Source organism: Elaeis guineensis, chromosome 1, assembly GCF_000442705.2.
Source record: "Elaeis guineensis isolate ETL-2024a chromosome 1, EG11, whole genome shotgun sequence".
Taxonomy (NCBI): domain Eukaryota; kingdom Viridiplantae; phylum Streptophyta; class Magnoliopsida; order Arecales; family Arecaceae; genus Elaeis; species Elaeis guineensis.
The window spans coordinates 108,653,745-108,679,153 of NC_025993.2; the positions used below are offsets into that span (position 1 = coordinate 108,653,745).

The window sequence follows — 25,409 nt, forward strand, 5'->3', positions numbered from 1 at the left end:
AGGATATCACGAAAGTAACCTACAACAAATTCAAGGGAATAAAGGACTAGAGCAGCTTATAGCGCCGTTGGCCATGCTAATGGGTCAAATTTTCATCCAGACCTAACCCCCTCCTTGCACCCATGCATCTCATCCCTTCATGTTCCTGAATAAAAATCCTCAACTCCTATGAATCCATAAAACTGCTGCCATACCTGAGATGCCGGCAGCAAATTCTCCATAGGAGTACAATCAAAATCAAATAGAACCATTTTTGGGAAACAAAAGCATAGAGCGAGATACCAGCCGGAGCTTCATATGCAAAAAAAGACGTTAGATGTTATTCCAGAGCTCCACCGACTGATGCAATAAAATCTAGTAATCTCTGATGTGTTTATACAAAAAGAATAAAAAGTAAGTGCAAAAACCAACCGTCATAATTCAAAGCCCCATATCCATACCGTTATGGAAGTGAAAGGACTCAGAATATGAGTCTTCACGCACTGGTTCTGCACTGCACGAGCTTCGGAACTAGGCAAGGCAAATATTGACACATCCTTCAGTTGATCTGAAATAATGTCATTTTCTTTTTAGATGTATTAGATTAATGGATTGGACTGTACAATAAAATTCCTCGCTATACAGTTCTATTACCATATCCCATTCTTATTGGTCAAACTATGGGGCCTGAGCCCCTTTTTTTTTGTTTTTACCATCTATGATCTATACCTATAGTAAGTATCCACCTTTCTTCTGGCTCAAAAATCTCGCGTAAAAGAATAAAAGTTTCCCATGAGGACAAAAGGTCCGAACATGTGCAGAAGTCCCATCTTACCGTAGAATCTGCACTTACTTATACATCTGGCTTCACCTGTGTTGGCGTATTCTTTAAATCTCTAGCTGCATCATGGCGCTGTTGGCTTTGTCGTAACTAGCAATTCTGATTGATTCCATAGGCGTAAATGCCAACAGAATATGTTGACAAAATTCACTGGTTGATCGCACATAACTCCCACTTGCCCTCACCATCAACAAGTTTCAACTCCATGGAATGGAATGGTATGAGGGCAGGACGCTAATAGAAAAGTAGACAAAATAGTTAAAACAAACAAATGAGGTAAGGATGATTTAAGCTAAGCTAAAAAATGAATCTTTGCTTACTTGGGAAGATGTAATAACTGTTATACCCATTTCATTTGCAAGTCTGTATAGGTGTTCTTCAACGTCGACACTAGTGGCACTGTAACAAGTAAAAAGAGTATAAAAACCTGATTGGAAATTATGATTTAAACCACTCAACAAATACATCCACCTGGAACTTAATAGATTGCATACTTTGTGCACTCATCAAGGATGCCAAATTTTGGTTGGTGGAAAAACAACCGGGCCTGGAATTTATATAATTAGCTACAAATCAACTGCATGAACTCAAGTATTTGGAAAAGACAACTAAAATGATGATGATTCATCAATTATAAGAGTAAAAGTTGACGATTGGACTAACCATGCCCAGCCTCTGTTGTTCCCCTAGTGAAAGAACATCTTCCCAGTTTGAAGCAGCATCCCAACCTTCTCTTTCAAGAAGATAGACTAATCGAACGTTCTCAAGAATAGTCTTCAGGTGAGCATCCAGAAGACTAGTAGCATCAGGCTTGCCGCCTACACATCAAGGATATTGTAAATGTGAAGTATTCTAACATATATTAAATAAGACAAGAAAAGGAATTATTAATCTCTCTCATGTAACATATTCACTATACAGCACATGAATTTTTTTTTTTTTTTAAAAATACTGCAGGTATTTATCTTAAGAGGGGCCATTTATTGTTATGTATTTTTTCAAATGCAATATATATAACTCTAACATAGCCGCCAATGGGTTTATATTATTGACAAGTACAGTGGCGTAACATAAATAGGCAATTCATACATGTTAAACTAGACCAATAACATACATCTGTAAGAACATTTCTCCTCCCTAGCATTTGATCAATGTCATCTAGTGGTTTGAAGTTGCTAACCAGAGTACTCTTTCAGAAGCTTCTGGAAAATACATAAACAAATCCAAAAGTACTGTCATGTTGAGAGATGTATTTCTAATGTGTCTGTGAAATTCCTGACTGCAAAAACTTTGGAAATGGTTTGTGTATACTAGAATTTAAAAATAAAATAAAATAAAATGCATAACTTAGGCATATCTTTCACCAGCTCCTAATCCTTTCTGCAACAGTGTTCCACATTACAATATATTTAGTTCATTGGATCAAGTGTTGTTTAGAATAAGATATTGCAGAATTGTTGAACCAGCTGATGGATACAACGGGGTTAAAAGAAGACATGGGAATTTATGCTGCAGTCCATTAGCATGGTTTCATCAAAAAGGCTCTCTTATGTGCAAAGATCTAAAAGGAATTTAAGTACGATTGGCAATCTAAAGTCAGAGAATTTGGGGCCCATCTGTTAATGGTAAAGCTTTCCCATGAGAGTGATGTAGGATTTGAACTGAGAAACTACAGAACAATGTCTTTTTGAATGTAATACATAAATAATTTCAGTTTGAGAATCAAGCTTGAGAACTTCCTGCATCAGATGCACATGAGCTATGCCACATTTAAATCCTTGACACCCACATAGCAACAGCACGGCATTAGGCATGTGGCCACTTGAAATATTGACTGCACAAGTCCACAAAGATGGCACAGATACAAAAATATATTACAGGCACATTTATGCATGCAAAAGCATAGCTATATTCTAGGTTTGGTATACTAGATCCTACGTTGGCACATGTTTCAGGTCTGCACCCTGCCCATTACCAGAACTCACAAGTGGCCTGTAGGATTTCCTAATTCCCCTCTTTCCTCAGTAGTAATGCAGAATAAAAACAGCTGAATGACACATATTTTAATCACTCCCACATAACTTCGGCCATGTCAATCAAAAACTTAATCACTCCTTTATTATACTGTAAATCTTCAATTAAATCAACCACTTATCAAAATAGGCCTTTGCTGACTTACCTATTGTGAGCATCCTCATCTCTGCTTCCTCACGAGAGAGAGGGTATATGATTTGATCCCTCAGAGTCCCCAGACTTGTATATGGTCGCTGGGGAACATAGAACATGCCTTGGCAGCACTTGACAAGTTTTCCAGTTACAATCGGCCACAAACCTCGAAGGACTCTGAATACAGAACTCTTCCCACTCCCGTTGGGTCCTTCAACAGATCATAAAAAACAATAAGACCAAGATTGATCAAGTTCCTGATAGATAGATTCAAAATTAAACGATTATACCATTTACCAGTAACAAGCAGGCTTTTTCCTTGTAAAATATCACACGTTAGTTGCCTAGCCAATAGCTTCTGTGATGGGGTGATAATATCCACCTTAGAGAAAGAAATAATATCTTGAGCAGGTGAGTCATTTACTTCAGAGGAGATGGAAGCATCAGGTAGAGAAATCTCTGCACAGAGTGAGGATTATTCATTTTCCATCAGGAATCGCATAATAAAAAACCACAAAGAATCAAATTAACGGCACCACCATCCATGATTTTTTTTTTTTTTCCGTAAATAAATACAAAGGAAAATTGCACATCTCAACATCTGCAGAAGGTATTTTAATGATGAATTCAATAAAGCAAGTCATCAACACACTAAGCAATTAAAAAACTGAAATGAAAAATTGAAAGAAGAAGCAGAATAATATACGCATACGTTATATATGTACGGTTAGAATTCATGAAAAATTATGTACTAAAAGTAGGATTCCATTTGATTTTGCTATACAGTTGCTGATATCATCCCAAAGACACCACATGCAAAGAATCCTGTACCTACATTCAATACATTCAATGAAACAGTATGTCTAACAGAATAATACAATTCCTTGCAAAATTAAGCATGTAAAACTCAAATGTCGACACCCTCCTACTCATTTAGCACCTACATGGCTATGTTGGCAAGGGAAAACTGAAGAAGAAAAAGAACAACATGACATTAGAAAACTATCAACTGCAACTTGGAAGACATTCTTTATAAAAGAAAGTTTTGGAATAAGGGTGAGAAGGGGAAATACATACTGATATGATGATCAAAAAGAGACTTACCGCTCTGGGCAGCATCAAGAAGCTCCTCCAGCTCAAAGATCCGGTTTATACCACCAGAAAGTTCAAGGAATTTTTTATGCAACTCAAGTACGTCCCCAAATGCCAGAAAGCTTTGTGACACTACAGACGCTAGGAAGCGCAATGCATGTGCCAGCTCCCCTGAAAGAATTATATTACTTTAAATATCCAATGACCTATAATTAATGAATACATTGACATGACCATCATAATTTGTTCAACCTTGTGTAGAAGTCAAAGCACGGTCTCCTTTATGCTCCATAGCATATAACAAACTAAGTCCCCATGTCACATTGTGAGGAAGTTGTTTCGTGACAAAGTCATCTAAGACACCATACAGCCATTTTTTTCTCAATAGGGTCTTCGAGTGATGAAGCATGTCCCTAAATCTTGAATCAATCATCTGTTTAAGGTAGAAAACATGTTTAAAGGATCAAGAGTGGCAAAACTTTTCTGCATCAAATATATTCTATGACAGAATGTAGGAGAAGTACAATGTCAAAATACTTAAAATTAGGCAACTAAGTGAAGACTGGTTGTTCAATTTATCATATATCCTTGACAAGGCAAATCCAGAGAATATGGACTGGTAGTGATAGTCAAATGGCTCAAATACCAAAAACTGCACCTAATTTTGTTTCAACTCGTGGGATTAGGTAGATAAAATGCCTCTAAAATGTGTGGAAATACTTTCCACTTGGCTATACGCATACACATTAAACTGAGATTTTAGAAATGTTCTAACGTACAAGATATTCATTCAGGCTAATCTCAACATGACAGCAGAGGCCTCACGAAGATCAAATTGGACAAACAGATATAATTTTTTAATATCGAGCTCTTGAACAATTATAACTACTGTCACAAACACACAGATGTATATAAAGACAAAAAAGATCACAGTGCGAACCCAGGCCAACCCAGCAGAGCAGTCCTGGAAGGTTCTTTCTGCCAATTTGTTGAGCATACAGGAGCTTCCCTAAGAAAATTATACGCTTGGCATGCCTAATTAAATGGAGGTGTCTTATGTTATTGTAAGCTTGAAAAAATGATATTAGGTAAAACAAATAAATATGGTACGATAATTAGAAAAAATGCCACCACTGAAAACATTAGTATCTTGATATAAGTGGTCTGACATGGCATTTACAAGAAACTTACGGCTTTTTCCCGAGAACCACCACCAAAGAAAGCAATGGATTCAGCATGTGTACGGAGTCTTGAGTGCATAAACCTAGCAAAATGAATAAAGCACGGGAAGTAAACTATGAATATAAATAGGAACAAACATGGGCAGGGAACAAAACAGAAAAAACAACAACATGCATGGAGCAAGGAAGCAATGATGGTTACCTAAATGCTCCCTCAAGCTGTTGTTCCCTACTTGCCAGATCACCAAAATCCGGGGTGACACTTCTCAAGAAGCCCAAGCCTAGTAACATGTAAAGGTACAATATACCAACTCCTCTTTGCCCGGTTAAGAGTTTCATTCTCCAAGTGAACCTTCAGCGTTTAAGCAACATCATAGACATGTCAACATTTATACAAAGGCTTCACAATGACCTAATCTTAGAAGCCCGACAAAAGTTGCATAGCGCATGTAACCCCAGAAAGTACTCACCAAATAATGTCCACAGAAGGTTTTACCATTCCAGTGACCAATTTTGAGAGATCATGGGTTAACTTTTCCACATCATGTGTTATTCGCTGGTCTGCATCAATATTTTTACCTGGCATGTGGAACACCTGGAACACAGAATATTATATTATGCTTAGATTCAGAAAACACCGCTATTGCAGCATATCATAAAGATTAAGCAACAATAGCGGTCCAAAGAAAAAAAGGTTCAGCATAACTTATCATATAATATGATCAGTTCAATGGAATTTAATGTTGATAACTGATGCTTATATGACTTAACACTTAAAGTGCAAAGAAGACAGCACGAAGGCTTATGGGAAGGAAGAAAAGGTCTAGTTCCCATGCTCCTCTCTGGTCACTTAAAGTTCTCCTAGTTGGACTACAATCAAGGAAAACAAGAGAGGGAACTTGAAAGGAAAGAGTCACATATGAAGTTCAGGCATTTAGAGGAGTTCCTGGTGGTAGGACTCCTCATTTGTAGATAGGATAAGGCCAGTTGTTCAGGGTGGATTTTCTTTCCTTTCTTTTCTTTTACTTTGTATGATGAGAGTCCTCACCAAGCTCGGCTCCATTTTATGAAATGATATAAGCTGTACACCCTTTTGTAATTTTTAATCTATATCTATTTTCTGTTGAGAATCCTAAAAAATACTCCATTGTAAACAAGCATCCATCTAGTGACAACCTAACCGTCAAGTTTTCTCAAGTGACCGAACCAAGTTCTTCTTGTCCCACATATTTTGCTCTATGACAACTAGAAAAATCTTTCAAGTGACTGACCCTTCATAGATTTATGATAAGGGGCCAACCTTGTCCATGAAAGACACAAGTTCCTAAGTTTTTAAAAATATGCTGAACTAAAAAGTTTAGAAGGAACTAAAATCATAGATAGGTCCAAATTCAGCACTGAACTAAAAAGTTTAGCAGGCTATAATTTCAATTCCTGGTATATTTAAATCCTATGTTGTTTAAAGATTCTCTCGGCTAGCCTTCCTGCATAACATAATTAACACTTTAATCACTCCCCACCACCACCACAGAAAAGAAAAAAAAAATGTCTTGTGAAGTCATGCAATCCTTATTGAGAAAGGAAATCCTGCTTTAAGTTATCTAAGGCATCCTCTAAGTTACAACAAGACTGAAATAATATTTACTGTGTCTTAATTTCATGGAGAAAATATTACCTTGTAAAAAGCATTTCTTTTTAAATAATATTTCAGTATATGTTGAGTCAAACGAATTCGCCATCCAAGGGCAAGCTTGGCTGTGAGGTACCTGTAAACCACAAAAGCATATTTTACAAAGGGATAAATTATTATGTACTTGACACTTCCTTACTCAGAAAAGCTAGGTAAATTCAGATCAGAAGTGAAACAAGTTTTGATTCTAAAACATTGTTGACAAGAAAAAGAAGTCTGAAACCCAAAACTCATATATATCATCATTTGCTATAGTATTGGAAGTTTGGAACTAGCCCCAAAGAGTTGCACAACAGTAAACACTGAGAGCATTTTAGATGCACAAATGATATTTTACCATGTGAAAATGTACAGCAATCTAGAAACAGTATATAACAGCAAAGGTCACATGCGCAGGGAATATTCAAAAATCAAATGACTGGTGCATGAAACGTGCATGCTGGAAGCAATATGGACTCCATGCTTTATGGACATTTCATGGCCATTCCACTAGACTACAGAAACAAATAGACATGAACAATTATATATATAAAACCATGAACAGCCTGAAGCCAGTCTCTTATAAAAGCACTTGTTTGTTTAGCAATCTCTCAATCAATCAAACTGAATTTACTTAGTCATTCAGTAGGTCGCTACAGATAAATCATCAAATGCATTCAAGTGTTATCTATCATCAAATCTCTTGGTGTTGTGGTATACTGACAAATGGCATACGGAAACATACCTAAATTCATAACTGCCAACAAAATAGGGCCAGAATAGCACTATATTTCTTGCAAAATCATGTTCGTTCGTTCGTTCGTACGTACGTACATACATATATATATATATATATATATATATATATATATAATTTTTAAGAAGATTCTTGTACCTTTTCCTTTCTGAAATGCTATGATATTAGCAAGTAATTTTTAAGAAGCAATAGCAAGTCGTCTTTTTATTTTTAACAACAAATGAATTAAGGCTTTGAAACATAGGCATGTTTTACAGGCCATTGTTACTTTATTGACTGTGTGAGGCATCCAAGACTAGGAAAAGCCTGAAAGGCTTGGCCCAAAGTTTAAGGCTTTCCCCTGAAAGGCTAAGCACAAATTTTCTCGCATGCATGTATCTTGGTGGCGAGTGTTTATTCATAAGCATCATAATCATGCAAGGAAAAATATATAATTTGTCATAGAAATACAACCAATTTTTCCATAGAAGCAAAATTTCATCAGATGGGCTCATACGATTGGTCATTCACCGATTAATTTGGGATTTTCGAAAAATAGATGATGTTTAAATCCTACATGCAGGCAAAGTCAAATCTCAACAAAACAAAAAATGAGATACATACCTTAGTGACGGGGCAACAATAGAGGATGCAGCACTTTGAAGAATGCTTATACCAGTTAATCTAATAAAGGCTGCTTTGTCCTGCTCCAAGACATACTTCACACTAGTCCCTGTAAAAGTTAAAATATACAATCAAGGAGAAAGTTCACCAGTTGTTTTCTGTAACATTTATGATCAAATTTCACGCACCATTCAAAGAAGCAATGCGATCCGAAATCCATGTTCTAGACACAACAAGTAAAGCAACTGCAAACAACTGTGAACCCTGTCCATCAAGCAGAGTGGGAACCTGGAAATGAAACCATCGAAACAAAGAACACATAAATACCAAATTTATGCTAGCTCATATATCCCATGTACCTTCAAATATCAATGTTCAAAGTAATGGTGATTGAATTGCTTCAGCAGCATTTTTGACATTTGATTTAGTTTTCTCTGAATTATTATGATCAATCAACATAACAATTCTAGAAAACATGCATACCCGCAGACATGCAGGCAAAAAAGGTGGGGAAAAGACAAAATATACCCTTACCAGATTCTAAACCAAGCCAAACAAAAATGATTCAATTGGCACTTCTGGAAGATGATGCTTACCAGTATTTTAAACATTGCAGCTATTCTAAGCGGCAATGTTCTTCGGGCCCTTTGCAATTGTGGAACCACAGGCAACGGAACATTGTACTCTATTTCAGGAGATGATGTTATCACCTCTGTTGAATAAGAATGCCCCTTGGATTTTGGTGATGTATTATCCTGCCAAATGCAGGGCATGAACAAATCACCCTGCACATAATCCAGAAATTGGAAGAAAAATTCTAATATGTCAAAACCTTTCTGCTGGCAGTAAAAGATCTTTGAACAGCCAGCGCATCATTTTGACGATCAGATTCAGAACATTTTAGCAGAGCAGGACCAGCTTCATTAGAAAATGATGGACCATCCCTGCATCACTCAAGAAAATATAGATTCAGACTGTTCAAAATCTGTCATTAGATAGAACAAAAAGAAAATTCATTGGCTATGACCTCTTGTACTGAACATTCCACCCTCCTTCCCCATCCAAGGACAAAACTATGTCATGAAATGCAACTAATGCAGGGCGGTGAGATATAGTAATACATGACGTCCCCATTGCTCGAACCTTAGCACAGAAACGTTCCTCCATATCAGTTGTGACAGCACTTGTACACTCATCAAGAATGGCAAACTTAGGCTTATGGTAGAACAACCTGGCCATTCCCAGTCTCTGTTGCTCACCAAGGGATAGTTCATCACCCCAGTTAACTACCTTGTCAAAGGGATAACGTTCCAGCAAGTACTCAAGGTCCACCTGCCAATTGGACAATGGCTAAGATAACTTTTGCCTAACAATTTGTGACTTATGGAACCATTAGAATTATGCAGAAAAATTACAATTGAAAACAGATGGAGAAATTGAGAGGATGGGAAAGAGTTTGGATTGATTTTACATTTTTCAACAGCTCAACCATTCCATCAAGTGTAAGTGGTTCACTCTCCTGATCTGCCGTAAGAGGATAGATTAATTGGTCACGAAGTGTTCCAACAGCCGTATATGGTCGTTGTGGGACATAGAAGATCTCCTTATTGAGATCAGAACCAAACCCAGGCTTTACAATGTGACCAGATAGTAGCGGCCAGAGGCCTCCAAGAACCCGGAAAAGGGAGCTTTTCCCACTTCCATTTGGACCTGAATGAAAAATAGGAGAAATGGATAGGCTTTTGATAACCAAAAAGAGGCTGCATTTATTTGCATGTGTTGGTGGACATTTATACAAATAAATGTCACTTACAGCATAGATCTCAAGCATATTATAGAAAATAATCATTACAGAACAGGCACATGCAGTAATGAAGGGCTAGTTTAAGGTTCAAAGCCTGCAGTAAGTTGAACAAAACTGACCATGAAGACCCAGCAAGACAAGCAAATGGTGCCTGATAGTGGATACTTCAAATAGAAACAGTGATGACTAATTACCTATACGATTAGGTAACTTAGATGCTCCCAAGTTAAAAGTTGCAGACAGTTCAGCAAATTTAAGATGTTATTTACATGTAGTTGAATGTTTTGAGAGATCCAACCAATACATCAAGTTATCAACAATATCTGGTATTAGCTTTTAAATATGCATACCAATTATCCTGTATTTTAAAACAAAAAATTTAAGTTAGTAAGGGAAAGAGCGAATTGGTTTTACCAAGAAATAGGAGAATTTCAATCATGGTTAGCCAAACCATCCCAAACTGAGAAATACACCCCATACCAGGCAGGAACCAAGAGAAACCGGTCCTCAATTTCCAAAAAGGGGCAGAACTGAGCAAAACCAGGTGAAACGGATCAGTCCCACTAAATTTCAGGTAGTACTGACCAGTATTGGACTATCTGAGGTCCAACCAATTTAGGGTGATCTAAGGTCCAACCAGTTTTTTAATATAAATTCCCCCACCCCAATCCTCTCGGTTCAGGCCCATTAGGGTCGCTTACCAATCCAAATAGCCATTTCACCCAGTTCCGCACCGGTTTGGGTTGGTACATCCTGAACCAGATGGTTCAGGTTGGATTGGCAGACCTTTAGCGAGGCTGCATTGAAAAAAAGGGAAACCTGTCCCAGTGTCCATAAATACATATAGAGTAACATGCAGACATAATAATTACCAAATGCAATATGGCAACACCATAAAACTAATACACCTTTGGGAAAAAAGCAGCAAACTACTATCTTTCGTTGATGTGAACACTTCTTAAAACAGGGCTTTTGAATGTTAGTTTCATAAATGGAGCTGTACTCTAGGCAGAAAATTCAGTGTGCAAAACATGACAGCAACAAAGTAACATTCTTCATGCCTAATTATTAAAACATAAAGTTTCTTTGCAACCCTTCTAATCAGGAGATGATATTTCTCATTCCACCTATCTTATAGCTTCTCAACCAATATAGAATCACCTAGCATGCTATCCCAAATGTCATCCATTTTGAGTCTGTTTGGTTGTTCAGAAACCTTTGGGAAAGGAAAAGGAAAAAGAAAAAGAAAAGGTTTCCCGAGTAAAGTTTCAACTAGCCTCAACTAACTTCTATATTCTTTTTCCACACCATCCAAACAGCTGAAAAAATCAATTTTCTGAAAAACTTCAGTTTTACAAAGTGTTTCTCCATCAACCATATAGAACCTAAAAACTAAACCTCAAAAATTACCCACAAGAAATAATTAAAGATATTGGAATCTCATGTTACAAAATAGTGATAAATTTAAAATTAATTTCTAGACTCTGGTATAGAATCTGAGTAGCGAGAAAAGTCTGGAAAAAACACAGTAGGTATCCTGATTCATTATAATAATCTTCATGACATTGGCCAAGCCTGGACATTGTAATAGAAGAATATAATTTAGAAAAATACCTGTGATCAGAAGATTAGAACCTGATTCAACCTTAAGATTCAGATTGTCCACCAATACGTTTCCTTTTGGTGTAACAACCTGAAAAATTTGTTATTAACCAAACGACAAGAGATAAATATTATAAACATGATTGGAAAGTGGTTTGTAATGTTTCAGTAAATTTGAGCTACCTTGACATCTGAGAATTCAATATGACTTGCTTCACTAATATAATTCTCACTTGAGCTATTTCGAATTGATGATGTGCCCTGAATAGAAGATAGCTCTCTAGAGACAACCATCAGCTCGTGAATGCGGTCCGCATAACCACTGTCACAAGAAACTCAGTTGGAAAGATTCTCCATGAAATGGCACATGGGAGTTTTCAAAAGTTTCATGTCAAAATTTATGCTTTGACGAACCTCTAAACCAGAATTTGAAGGACATAGAGTAAACTGTTAACTACGACAAGCTACATCAACTCTTCAACAGAAAATATATGGACAGCATAAAAACTATGACATGTTTACAAATAATGATGTGTATGACAATACAAAAACCACATTATTAAAAGCAAGATGCATATTACCGAAGAAATGAAGATTACAAACTAAAATAAGCATAAACATAAATCAAAACTTGAAGATCACATTTTGGGTATTACAGAACTGACTAGTCACTACACTTGTCTCTAAATGTAAAGCATATATGTAATAAGCAGAGTTATAAAGTGAGCCCATTGAGATTGCTATCTTAATTCTTAGAGAACCTTCAGCCACCAACAAGATAAATGTTTCCTGGAAGGAAAAATTATTTGAAATGTTTTATTACTATATAGATAAGCAACATTCATGAAAAGTGGCATCATCCTGTCTCCAGAGTCCAGATTTAGATTAGTGGATTGAGCAATAACCTGAGACGATTCAACCGCCGAGAACTGATAGAGAGAGTCCCAAAGGATTGAAATAGTGAAATTATCACACTGGTATGATAACGAAGTTTGCTCAACATATCTGCTCTTCCCAATGTTGAGGCATCAGGTCGAAGATTGCCGGCGAAAAAGGGTTCAATAATCAGGACAACTCCTACTGTAGCACCAAGGTATTTTAAGAGAAAATCTTGAGTCATTCCAAACCACCAATTGTCATGAAGAACAAGATTCAAATGCTTAACAAGAGTCTTGAACTGTTGTCTAATATGGGATGCTTCTCTGTTCTCTCCCCCATAAAATGCAACACTTTCAGCATGGGTCCTCAACCGTGAGTGAAGCTGCCTATAATCCCCTTCCAATTGCTGCTCCTTGGACATCAGTTTCCCAAATGCAGGCGAGAAGTTTCTAATCATAGATCCTGCCCCTAATACATATGCCTGAGAATCAACAACTAATTAGTACTGTTAAGCTACTTAGTAGATAACACATAATTAATTATGGTCTTATGATATTTGAAGAGATGCATATAAGCTTTCAGCATATCTTAGAGGGATAGAACTACCTATGAGAAAGAAAATGAAGACCAACAAGTTACAAGAGACTTGTGAAGAAAGCCAATTTATTTGATATAAAGAAGATGTAGAAATTTTACCAGTATCCAGAGCACATATTTTGGACTTGCATAGGAACAGAGGCGCCACGTATATATTAGACCATCAGTAACTGATGTGAGATCATCCCATATAAGGTCACTCAGTTCTGAACAGAATTTTGGTATATCGCTGGCAATTCGTTGCTCTGGGTTGGTAACTCGGTCATCAACATGAGAGATTTTGTAGTATACCATATTCTGCATATCAGAAATGGATCATATGGGGAAATGTTTGGAAATACATAAAAAGACAGTTTGATGAAAGAACCACAGACAAATATGCATCTCAATCATTTATAAAAGATAAATAATTAAGGGATAATTATGCAAAAGACAAAAAGGGTCAGTTAGAAAGCAAACTCTGTATTATTATCATATTTATATGGACTTATCATGGATAGTGGTAGCACAGAAATGTTGTTTCTTCTGAACTTGTGAAGAAGTTGAATCTGAAAATGGAGCGAAAGGCATAACTCCTATCAGTTCATGGCTGAATGACTATGATCAACTTGTCATGAAGCATCAATATCTGCTTGGATTTTCATTAGGCATGATTACATTGAAGAAGTCTTATGTGATGCAGTTCTCATGTCTGCAGCCCATATCCTTCTGGGACATCCTTGGTTGTTTGATAGGAAGGTCAAGCATGACACATACCATAACATTTACTCCTTCCTAGACAATAGTAAGCAGCTGGTTATGCATTCTATGAAGCCTAAAGCACCACCAATGAATTTGAAGCAATCATAACTTTCATGAAGGATGAGCAAAGGTGCTGAAATATTAGGGCCGTATCCTGGTGGAAGTCAACTAAGCCAAAGCAATCAAGCTTGAGGGTGAGCCAACACAAAGTGGAAGTGATTGATGCAAACAAATTTCTAAAGTTTCCACTTGCTGGAACTTTATTTTTAGTCATTATTTTCCATTCTAGTTGGTTGATAAATTGTAGGATATCGTTCATAGGCACAACTTATACTACACTATCGTGAACAGTAACATGAGTTGATTTGGGGTGTTTTAGTCAGTATTCACTCTCATTTACTTGGTTAGGAAGCTTAATGGGAGTCAAGTTTGCCTATGTTTAGAAGGTTGTTAGGAGTTATTTATTTCTTTTCAAAATGGGGACCGGCGGTTGGCTGAGGTTCTTATAAAGCGCTATGTATGCTACTAGGAAAAACAAAGGTTGATTTATCTATGTAATGGTGGCCTGAAACCTTCTTCTTTCTCCCCTACATCTTCTATTCTTCTTTTCACTCCTATTTCCAACCTTGATAATTCTGTTTCCACTATCTTTTATGCTAACCTGCAGTTAAACAGCAGATATCTGATTGATAATCAGATCTGTAATCAGATTTGAAGCCATTTCATACCAACAATCAAAAACCAGGCTCCAATCTGTGTGTGGAATTCAGATCTGAATCTATCCCTTTGCTGTGAAATTACATATGATCTCCAATTCCAATTGGGCTTACATCACTCAGCAAATTCTCTCAAAATAAGCAAATATAACAACTAGTGGAACCAAGATGTATACCTCGGCATGGCTGAAAATACCATATATCTTCCATGAGACATTTATGGATGATGCAATTGAGATTTCTTTCTCAAAGTGGGTTTAATGATAAGATGATATATTTCAAGGTCTTATCACCCAGTAATCATGCCACACTTTTCAAATCCGAGCTTCTTTCTTACTGTTCTTGGCAATATCATGTCCTTTTCCCTTTCTGAATGCACTGAGGAATTTCTTGCTACTTCATTACTTCTTATCATATTAAATAACCCAAATATTTAGGCTGTTATTCAGCTTAAATTTTTTATTCATATATAAGTAGTAGCCAGCATGATTTTTAGGCTCATGTTCGATGATATACCACTATTTCTTTCATAATGCTGCTTATAGTCCTCTAGCATACACCATCTGCACATATTAATGTCCGAGGTCGCTTCTCCTGGACCTGGTCTAAGGATCGCATAACCATAACCACTAGCAACAACAAGCTTTATAGTTTATACTGTTTGAAAGGGTTCATCTTATTGTCCCTTCCACTCCTTGAACCCCCTTTTAATAACTTATCTTTTTTAAATATTTACAGAAACATTAAGAATATTTTAAATTTTAATTCATACGATTCCTGATGCTTCCAGAGGAAACCTTAATAATCAAATCATGTCCACCATACACTTTCCTTGAACTGGCTATCTTTGTCATTTCTTCTAGAATTGCTCTTCTACTGGCCATCAAACCTGCCCATGGACCATGGCATATAATTACCATGATAAAAGTAGCCTCTTACCCATTACTCCCAAGTTTATTTCCCCTGCATACTTAATATGTGCATATTTAAGATGGGAATTCATAAGTCTGTCAAAGGCAATGCATTACATGAAAATATAAGATATCAAAAGAAAGAAATCATGTGTTCTAAGAGCCAGATTAATCCACAAAACCATAGTCACCTCAAAATAATCAGCATGTATGAGCTCTGTTAGTATTTTCCTCAACCGTAAACTTAAGGCCCCTGTCAAGTACTTTGAAGTAGAAAACAAGGTAGACTGGAGAAAACATAAGAGAATATTTTCAGCAATCAGGCGCAAAAAGGTTGGTACACGCTGAAGAAAAGCAGCTCGAAACAAGAATCCTTGAACTTTTGCCAATCGATTGCTCAAGGCAGTTCTCAACACCTGCAATAAAGTTTGATTTTAACATTCTCCCACAGATCGGGCAATAAGTCAATATAGTAATAGCAATAGGAAAAAAATTTGATTCCATCTAGGAGCACACTGATGTACTGGATATATGCAAGCAAATTTGAGTAAAGGTGGATTGCACCAAACATCAAACAGCTGAAGCTGAACCAAATACATGTACTGTAACCACAATATTCCAAAATACGAATAATAACAGAAAAATCCTGCATGTGGATCTTCTTCTTCTTTTGAGAGCACAAGCATGTGGAGCAAGGTTCGCGGACTCGGTATCGAAATCCATGCCGGTTGCTGTCCGATACGATATGGTACCGTACCGTACTAGACCATACCAACAATAAAAAAAAAAATCACAAAAATCCCACCCAACATCCAAAAAAAACAAAGAAAGAAAACCAAGCCAAATCGGTACCATACTGAGCCAGACCAAACCGTCCGATATCGAGCGGTTCGGACCGATACTATACCGAACTGACCGATTCGGTTCGATTTAGGCCATTTTTCAAAAAATCGGTCTGAACCGAACTGGTTCCCCATCAGTACGGTATAGGGTGTACCGATCGGTTCGGACCGGTACGGAATACCATAATGCGGAGTTTACCAAATATCGATCTTTCTATACAACTAAGCCAGGATGAGAAAGAAGAACGCATATCTTAGTTTTAAAGATAACAAAAACCTAAAACATTAGGATTCTAGGGTTCATAAATGTGGGACCTCTTCTCCTATATGACTAGAGCTTGGTAGTTTTCTACAAAGTTCCAAAGATTTGCAGCTTCAATTTAGTGCAGATTTTGAATGAGGACATCAATCCTAAACTTGCAGGTGGATAGAAACTTAAGAATTCAAACAATGTCGCTGATATAATTAGGTGGCAGAAAATTATAACTAGTACAAGCATCATAGGAGCATAATGAATTGACAGATGTTGAAGCCATGGAAGAAATGAAGGTTGGATGTGATTAAGAGAATTTTTTTACTGGGAGATGCTAGCTTTTACCATCTTACAGAATAATGCCGGAATATACCTAAAACAAAGGCATTCTTACCAAGCCATAACACTTCACATCCAGCATAGATCTCAAAAGGGCATAATCAACGTTAGTGGCTGCCACTTATGGCCATTCTTTCCAAAGTCACTATAGAAGCTTCCAAGTTAGTGAAGGAGCACAACTGGTCCAAAAGTGAATGAGAATATACACCTGTCCATTGGGTTCACATTTGATAACAATGTGCATTCCCTTATATGACATAGTTCAACATCAATCAATCATCAATACAATGAGCAACTTGTGGAAGACAATAAACTCTTGCCAATGCCGCTTCTTTATTGAGTGGACAAGATGACAAGCAGGATGCATCAACAAGAATCTGACATTCTGCCATCTCTGATTCTTTACTACCCTGCAGACAAGTAGAGGCTGTAGATATCTAATGATTCTGGGTTTGTTCTGCACCATAGTTGAATGAGACCAATCAACTTGTCATTATCAGAGAAAGACAAATATATGGGCTTGAGGATGGATAAAAATTTGTAGTATTTCATCAGAATCATGGACTACTCATCTGGTCTTTTTGGTCCAGCATTATTTTGCCATTGCTATAGGCTATGCTATCTTCAACTTATCCACTCTATAATATGGGGATCTTAGATGACTTGCAGATTACATGTAGAAATTAGGAAATTTCTGCAGCAAATAACTCTGCAGTTTAACATGACGATTGCGATGTTAAATTTTAAGTGAGCCATCTTGCTAAGAAGAGTGCCTGTCAGCCTAGTTCAACAGTGAAACTCTGGGGCGCACCTTCACAGACTAGGTGTCTATCTGTTGCTTAGATTTTACTAAGCCTTGGACTTGTTAGTTCTTCACGTGACAGCAATTACACTTCCATTGAGATTTTTTATCTCTGATAAACATTTATTTACCATTAAGAAAGAGATAGAGCCAAGGAGCCTGAACAATCAGAGTTAAGGATATGTGGATCATATCCAGCAATTGGCTTCACAAAGACCAAAGACTACTAGATCATGAAAAAGTACAAACAAAAATATAGACACTAATAAAGCCATGGAAGAATGGAAAAGCACCAAGGAGGAAGAATATCGAAATTAATAAAGGTCCAACAAAGAACAAGTCAAATGCCACTTGATATCAACAGTGATCCAAAGTACTGCCATGTGATGGCTATCACTATTGTGACTAGCATGAAATAACTGTTATCATTGTAACTGGCATGTGATCATTGTAGTGATTAATCACATGCTACAAAATATATGTTCGACATAGCCTTCCAAGAATTAAATGGCATGACGTCTACAGTCCAAAAATGTGAAAACAAAAAAGCTCACCACCGTGGCTACTAATGCCATAAGATTGCGCATTCCCATTGGGCCCATCTGTGAGAGCAAGATTGCAGCTAGAACATGGAGAGATCTTAATCCCCTTTTATTTTGCCTTGATGTCCTAATTGACTTATCAACTGCACCATTCTGGCTCGAGCTCTCCTTATTCTTACCAGATGTACAGATGTTAGAAGAAGATTCTTGTCTGAGGGAGCTGCTATGCCATCGTGACTGCATATATGCAAGAGTTCCACCAGCCACTAGAACACCTGAGACTAATGCAACTGTTCTCCTGTTTGATAGCATAAAACTTTAGATGCCCAAATAACACTGAGGACATAGAGGACATGTGTTTCATTGTTCTTTGTGACAATAGACATTGAGTACTACCAAAAAAAATATACAATCTTATTATTTGAATTTTAAGTACATGATAATGATGCCATTTATAGCAAAACAGGTTTCATAATAAATAATGAAATGGAAAGGATAAAAGGCCTATAGAAGATTCAAATGCTAAAAGAAGATTCGAAGGTCAAAATTATAGGGACAAATTTTTAATACATGTAAAAAGGTCTGCTGATTCAACAAAAAAAAAATGTAAATAAATGTTATTGACACTCCAGACGTCAGCTATGTGCAGAGAGCGTGTCATGTAGCAAATAAAAAGGAAAAGGAATTGGATACAAGTTTATTCAAATTGTTTCTCACTGCTTCCTTTTAAGCTTGTTTAGAGGTTGTTACAGTTCTAACTCTCCAGCACAACACAGGCCAACAATCTTCGCTAACATTGTCATACCTTCTTCTGAGTATGCATTCCATTAATTTATAAATTTAACCAATGTGGTCCTCTTCGGTTATCAGTTCAAAGGCATGTAAATAAGACAGCTGTCACATTTTAACCATTTTTTTCTTATAAACATTTTGGTTTTTCTCATATGACCTTCTAGCGCTGAAGTATCGAATAGTTCAAAACACTAGAGTGTGCTATCACAAAGGACAAAATAATATAATCCCTGATGCAAAGTTAACAACATAGGTCACCATGGGCAGAGCCAAGTAGAAGATAGGGTCGGCTATGGCCCTCCTAATACTCTCTTCTACTAGTTTATAGGTTTGGCCCCTCAAAATCCACACTTGGCACATAATTTTAAGAAGTCTAATTGTTAATGCAATCAAATAAACAGAAAAAAGAAAAAAGGAAGTCGCATGCTCAAAAATTCCCCCTCCAATCCCAACAAGCCCAGCTCTTAAAATGACATGTCCTCTCTTGCTTCACATATCCAATAATCCATAATCTTAAACACAATGGAGATAAGTTCTAAAAAATTTTCTAATTGTGTGCGATTAGAACAATGTGTGTATAAAGCATGAAAAATAATAATTTATTCACCCACTTCAGGAAAAACCTCAGACTTCATATCACTAAGATAAATGGTCCACTCATTGATCCCAGTATGCAAGATACTAGTCGGTTGGGGTGCTCAAGAAAAGGAAAAAAAAAAGCATAGGGATATAAATTATTGTATTTTTTTCTCAAATAGTGTCCACATTTTCCCATGAAATACAAAATAAAGAAAATTTTCCATTCAGAATTGCTAACATAAGTGTCATAACAAAATCACCTTCCTCCTTCCTGACACAATAACAGACAATGTTTTTATTATTTATATGAATGTAATTATCTATATATTATTTATATGAATGTAATTATCTATATGAATTAACTAATACTCGTAATGCAGAACTGCTGAGCATGATAAAGGTCATTAGAAACTTAAACTTGGATTGCACATGTCAAGTGTCTGGTTAGGACTTAAATAGATGCCCTCATTCTGGTTTAAGACTACACCCACATAGCCCTGCTCGCCTATATCATGTAAATAATCAGGTCCCTATGCCTATTTTTGATCTTCAGTTTAGTCTTTGCTGACATTAGTCTCATTACGAGCTGACATAGCTCTATGCACTCCAATTTTGTGGAGCAACTTTATCTTGATAATATATATAAGGGGACTAATCAATGCTAGTATAGGTTTTATCTTGGTTTTATCTTGATTAACATCTCTTGCCAAGGATACTTTATAATTTATTGTTACTATAGTACACCTGATCTGAGAAGTGTACATAATTATCTAAATTCTAATGCTTTGACAGGTTATATAGTGATGCTGATAGATATTAACCTTCATCCCTTTGTTTATTAAATGTTGTGGAGAAAGTATTTCATCCATACATTACAAATCTTGTTCGCATGGCGAGCCAGTTTGTCAGTTAACCTCACTTTATTGCGGCTCTTTTGGCATCCTTTGATACTTCTATGGCATTTTCTCCAATGAACAAAGTACAAACCCAGTCCAAGCTCATGAATAATTCCACCAAAAGTTGGTTGGAAGACCCTGAACAATCCATAAGTCCGTCATATCTAAGCAATTTTCAGCCCCTAAGTTTTCATGCCAGCATACTTGCAACTCATTAGCACACTCTAAGCCAATGAAGACATTCTCCCCAGCTTTCAGCATTTGCATAAATGTCAATTTTATAAGTTATATGGAAACCATGGAAACCTAAAGATGTTTTATTCTTCTTATAGTTCTCAATGCAGTCAGTGTTAAAGAATCCAGAGAAATATTGCTAGTCAAGAGAAGCTTGAATAAAGTTCATAAATCTATTGTCTATTTTGAATAAACATCCTGTTTTAACATTATTGTATTCTCTTTTTCTTGGACAGTTATTGTAGTTCTTGTTTAAGACAATATATTTATGGAAGTCCATCACAGCATAATCTAAGTGCAGGCCTTGACAAAACAGTAAGGTTGCTCCATTATGACTTAGTTGTCATGGGCTTCAAAACATTAAAACAGCCTTTCAACACATAATGGTCAAGCTATGTACACCTGACCCTCCCCAGTTCCTGCAATGGCAGGAGCCTCATGCACTTGGATGCCTTTTTCATCACTGCATGATTTAGTCACTCTCTTCTTAACAAAAAGGAACATTTTAAGAAAAGTTATAAATTACAAGTACTTGTTGCTGCTGCTACTGTGGTTGTTTTCTTTCTTTCTTCCTTCCTTCCCTTCTTCCTTTCTTTTTTAATGTGTGTGTGAGGGTTGGGGGGTTAGCTTAAGTATAGTCATATTTACTGAGGTGAGAATGAGGCAATGAAGCATTCTTAAAGAGCCAAACTCAGGGTATTGCACAAATGCAAGTAGAATAGTCAATAGATCCACAAACCTCCTACAAGCCAAAAGGCTGCGCCCATGGTCAGTTAACAGCAATAATTGCAGAGACGGCATGTTTAAAAATAATTTCTCCAAATAATTTATCAATCAGTCAAAAAATTCACTTCCAGAGGACACAGGCTGAATGTAAGAAGGAAGAAACACTGCTGTGGCTGCCCAATGTTTGACCCTGTCTCAGCAGAAAGAGAAAAAGAAATCAATGTCAAGTTTTTCTATGTCAGTAAAGTGCACCTAAACAATGAAAAAAGTGTCATGAAGAGCATTAAATGATACGGTGATAAAACGGAAAATAACAAAAGCATCATTGCCAGTGTCCAGATTATAAGCCATCTTTTTGTATCAATCCTAAAGATAGCATAAAATGAATGAGACACTTTTACAATCAGTCATTACATACAACAAATTTGAAACAAAGATTCCTACATATGTAGGAGTGATTATGCTCATTAACTGGTTCATTTAGTTTGGCCAAGGAAGCACAATTTTCGAAAAAGGGGCATGAAAAATAGTGCATACTTTTGATAGTGATAATTTTTGTGCTGATTTTTTGTCGTCTCCCAAATGTTCCAGACTCAGGAGAGCTAAATTGAGATGGAAAAGAAAAGGAAATCTTGCTCAAAGTAAATAGGTGCTTCTTGCTTAAGGCTACATATATTTCCTAAGACACATGCTTCGTAGTTACATACTGCGTTTTGCTTATGTTTTTTAAGAAAAAAAAATGGCGAGAAAAAGTGTATAACCCTGATTCTGCATAGATCTGTGCCAGCCAAATTGATTTGATGTATCAATCTTCATACTTAGCGCATCTAGTCAGAAGCAGAAATTACTTAAGATGTACTACAATATTACTTATTGGTTTTCATTTAAAGCTTCATGCCATCACAGCTACAAGCTTAAATACTCCCATTTACCAAGTTATTCATGAGGGTTGGCAATTGCACAAGGCAATTCTTCCAAATAATTCATTATGGCCATTCCTAGCTCCGCAATGCAATCTCCAAGATGAATAATGTATATCATTTTTTTTTCAATGGACTATTTATGTTACTGAAAATCAACGTAAAGATTGGATATGATTGAGTTTTGAAATTTATTAAAAAAAATCAAAAAAGCTAATACAAGTGCCCTCTAGCCACTCTTTCTTCCTAATTCTTCTACAGATCCTAGCAATTTTAATGTAAAGCAGATACAAATTAAATAAAATTAACACAGAGAGCAAACACATGAGAGCTCTAGAAATATCTTAGACTGATCAATTTTTCTAAAGCAATACCAACTTGGCAGGGATACCAATACCTGGGCCAGCTTAAAAATTGAATATTGCTGCAAATAGATCTCTGATCCACCATAGCATGTGTCCCTGCATCATTTTTTGTCGTATTCATACAATTGTTTGTCATTTGCATTTTTTAGGTTATTCCACATCAGTTGTGTATCTCACTAGAAGAAACCTGCGCAGATGATTGAGAATCTGTAATGGTGACAAAAGAAAATCATGGAAATGCAGAAAAATATAAGAAGAAAAAAAGGCAAAAATGAAAGAGTTGCCAGGCAAACAAAGCATGAAGCACATATAACAAAATGAAATATTTGAGGTGTTATCAAACCAATGAAGGATGCCATAAAACTCTTAAGTTGAACCATTGCCACTTGAATAATCATAAACCACAGCTTCCAATGTCCATGACCGTGTCTGTCAAACTTACCCAAGACTAAAAGAATGCTAACCATATCGTATTGCAACCAGAAATTCAGTTATAATACCTGAACTTACTAGGAAGTCTTGACATCTAGAACTAGTTTTTATACCACAGTAACAAGACCATCTTTCAAGAATCGAACAGAATTATGGCCAATGAAATTAAACATAAGCATGAATAAGGTGGTAGTTAGGTTCCTGAGATAGATGCAAGATAATTGGCAACAAGAAGAGCTAGAAATAAGCAAAGTAGAGGTAGTTTGGTTCCTGAGATAGATGCAAGATAATTGGCAATAAGTAGAGATAGAAATATGCGAAGTAGAGGAAGTTTAGAGGACAGCTGTCATGAGACGCATAGGCATGTTTAAACCGTTGAGAGAGTGGAATCGTTGAACTTACGGATGACAACTTTTAGCAACAGTTCGGCACTAGACAGGACAAGATGGGCTGCATCAAATCTACTATTTTTTAAGTTGGATTACTCCCACAAAACGGTCATATTTCTTTTATAGGCAAACAAGAAGATGAAAGGGTCTCTCTCCTCCCTCTGCTCTTTAACTCTGAGATTCTGATCCGATCCTTTGCTTTATCAACAAACTAGGCAACAAGACGGGCTTGCACCACACGATAGTAATACTTTTTTTTTTTGATGGTGGGGAAGGCTGAGAACAGCCACCCAACATTTATTGAAAAAAAATAAGAAGCATGTACAAGCCAAATAAAAGAATGCAGAGGAGGATTACAGATGTTTTGAGTGAGAGGAGAACAGAGCAGAAGTCCTGTAACCAAGCACGGCAAAAGACGAAGAGTTCAGAAGACCTAAACACCATGAATAAAGGATAGAAAGTGCGCAGAGATAGTAGAGCCACTATCAGTTGTCAATAGCTGGTAACTGTCTGATCTTTCTCCAAATTTATCCGAACTCGCCAAGAGATGAAGACTTACAACTATTACGGTGTGTTGATGCTGTGAAAGACTTCTAGGTTGCCCACCATGAATAAAGGATTACTCTCACTACAAAACCAGGAAAACATCCCCATACTAGCTGATACCTCAAATCCCCATTCAATCCCAATCAACCCCTCTTCATCAAAAACTAACAACCTCGTTCTCTTCCAAAGAAATCAATAATGATTCACCTAATTGGAATCCAAAAACCAACTTTCTTTCAAGCGATAAACGATCCAAAATTCTGACAATCAAACCCCAAAACAGCAAAAAAGTAAAGGAAATCCACGCCACAGAAAGTGGCAACGAAAAAAAATCCAAGAAAAGAAATGTTAATCTTACTGAGACACCACAGTTGACGATCGACGCCTCCCAGAAAGGCTGCAAGAAGGCGAGGCCGATACGCTGGAAGACCTCCTTAGGGTTCCCAGAGGCCAGCCAAAGAGAAGAGAGAAGGGGGAAGAAGAATGAATGGGGAAGAGAGAAGGAAACAGGGCACCGGTCCGACTTGTGAGCTCGGACCATTTATATATATTTTTGGCAATGGGTATGGTACTCCGGCCGATGGATTTAGCTATCGTGAGACCGTGACGTCACGAAAGCTGATTCACGGTGTTTCGAGGGGGAGTTCTTTTGGTTGAACGCCACGTGGCGAAGTTATGGGGCACAGTGAACGAGTTGCAGCTTATCGGGAGGACCCACGGGGAGCACAAAACGGGTAAGCGGACGGTAGCCGCGCGCAAGCGGCACGAGACAGGAGTCGCATTTTTTTTAAGAGTATATCCGTTTGGAGAAATTATTGCCTGGACCCGCCCAAGTAGACCAGCGCAAATCTTGGTGCACGTGCACCGTGGATAACGCGCAATCGGGAATTCGTGATATACAAAGGTTAATGTGGTGTGTTATCTACCGTGGGATTTGACTGATCTATCTGGACCACGCCCAGACAATAATTTCTTATCCGTTTAGGTCTAGCCCGAGGGAATCGCGGTTCCGGTTTCCAGAATACCGATGCTCACCGCTTCTTTGGTCCCTGGGCCTTATTTTTTCCATGCAATTTTTAATGAGCGAGTTTTTTCTTCGTGCATCAGAGACTCACCGTAGAGATTCGGATTGATATTTTTTTTTTTTAAACAATAAACCGACGGACAGCGTTTAGTACAGTTTTTAAAATCCGACATTTGTCTTGGGTGGAAGG

At 37.0% G+C, this 25,409-nt stretch overlaps 1 protein-coding gene across 2 annotated transcripts; it reads right to left on the reverse strand.

Moving 5' to 3' along the window:
• Positions 1 to 548: 548 nt before the first annotated feature.
• On the reverse strand, positions 549 to 24,711 carry LOC105038424 (ABC transporter D family member 1). 2 transcript variants are annotated; one of them, XM_010914235.3, is made up of 27 exons: positions 24,554 to 24,711; positions 22,861 to 23,015; positions 21,557 to 21,733; positions 18,329 to 18,614; positions 15,730 to 15,954; positions 13,270 to 13,467; positions 12,600 to 13,054; positions 11,878 to 12,016; positions 11,707 to 11,785; positions 9,760 to 9,998; positions 9,316 to 9,620; positions 9,121 to 9,232; positions 8,885 to 9,043; positions 8,477 to 8,576; positions 8,289 to 8,397; positions 6,935 to 7,025; positions 5,730 to 5,854; positions 5,462 to 5,611; positions 5,270 to 5,342; positions 4,331 to 4,511; positions 4,091 to 4,249; positions 3,284 to 3,445; positions 3,000 to 3,197; positions 1,484 to 1,638; positions 1,315 to 1,367; positions 1,141 to 1,219; positions 549 to 1,054 (listed from the first exon to the last, which is right to left on the reverse strand). In XM_010914235.3, exons 3-27 carry the CDS (start codon positions 21,616 to 21,618, stop codon positions 968 to 970), a joined length of 3,981 nt encoding a protein of 1,326 aa, XP_010912537.1. In that variant the 5' UTR covers positions 21,619 to 21,733; positions 22,861 to 23,015; positions 24,554 to 24,711; the 3' UTR covers positions 549 to 967. The 2 variants fall into 2 exon arrangements, 1 of the variants encoding a protein (XP_010912537.1); XR_002164042.3 differs by having other exon boundaries at positions 995 to 1,054; positions 1,292 to 1,367.
• Between the last annotated feature and the right edge of the window lie 698 nt (positions 24,712 to 25,409).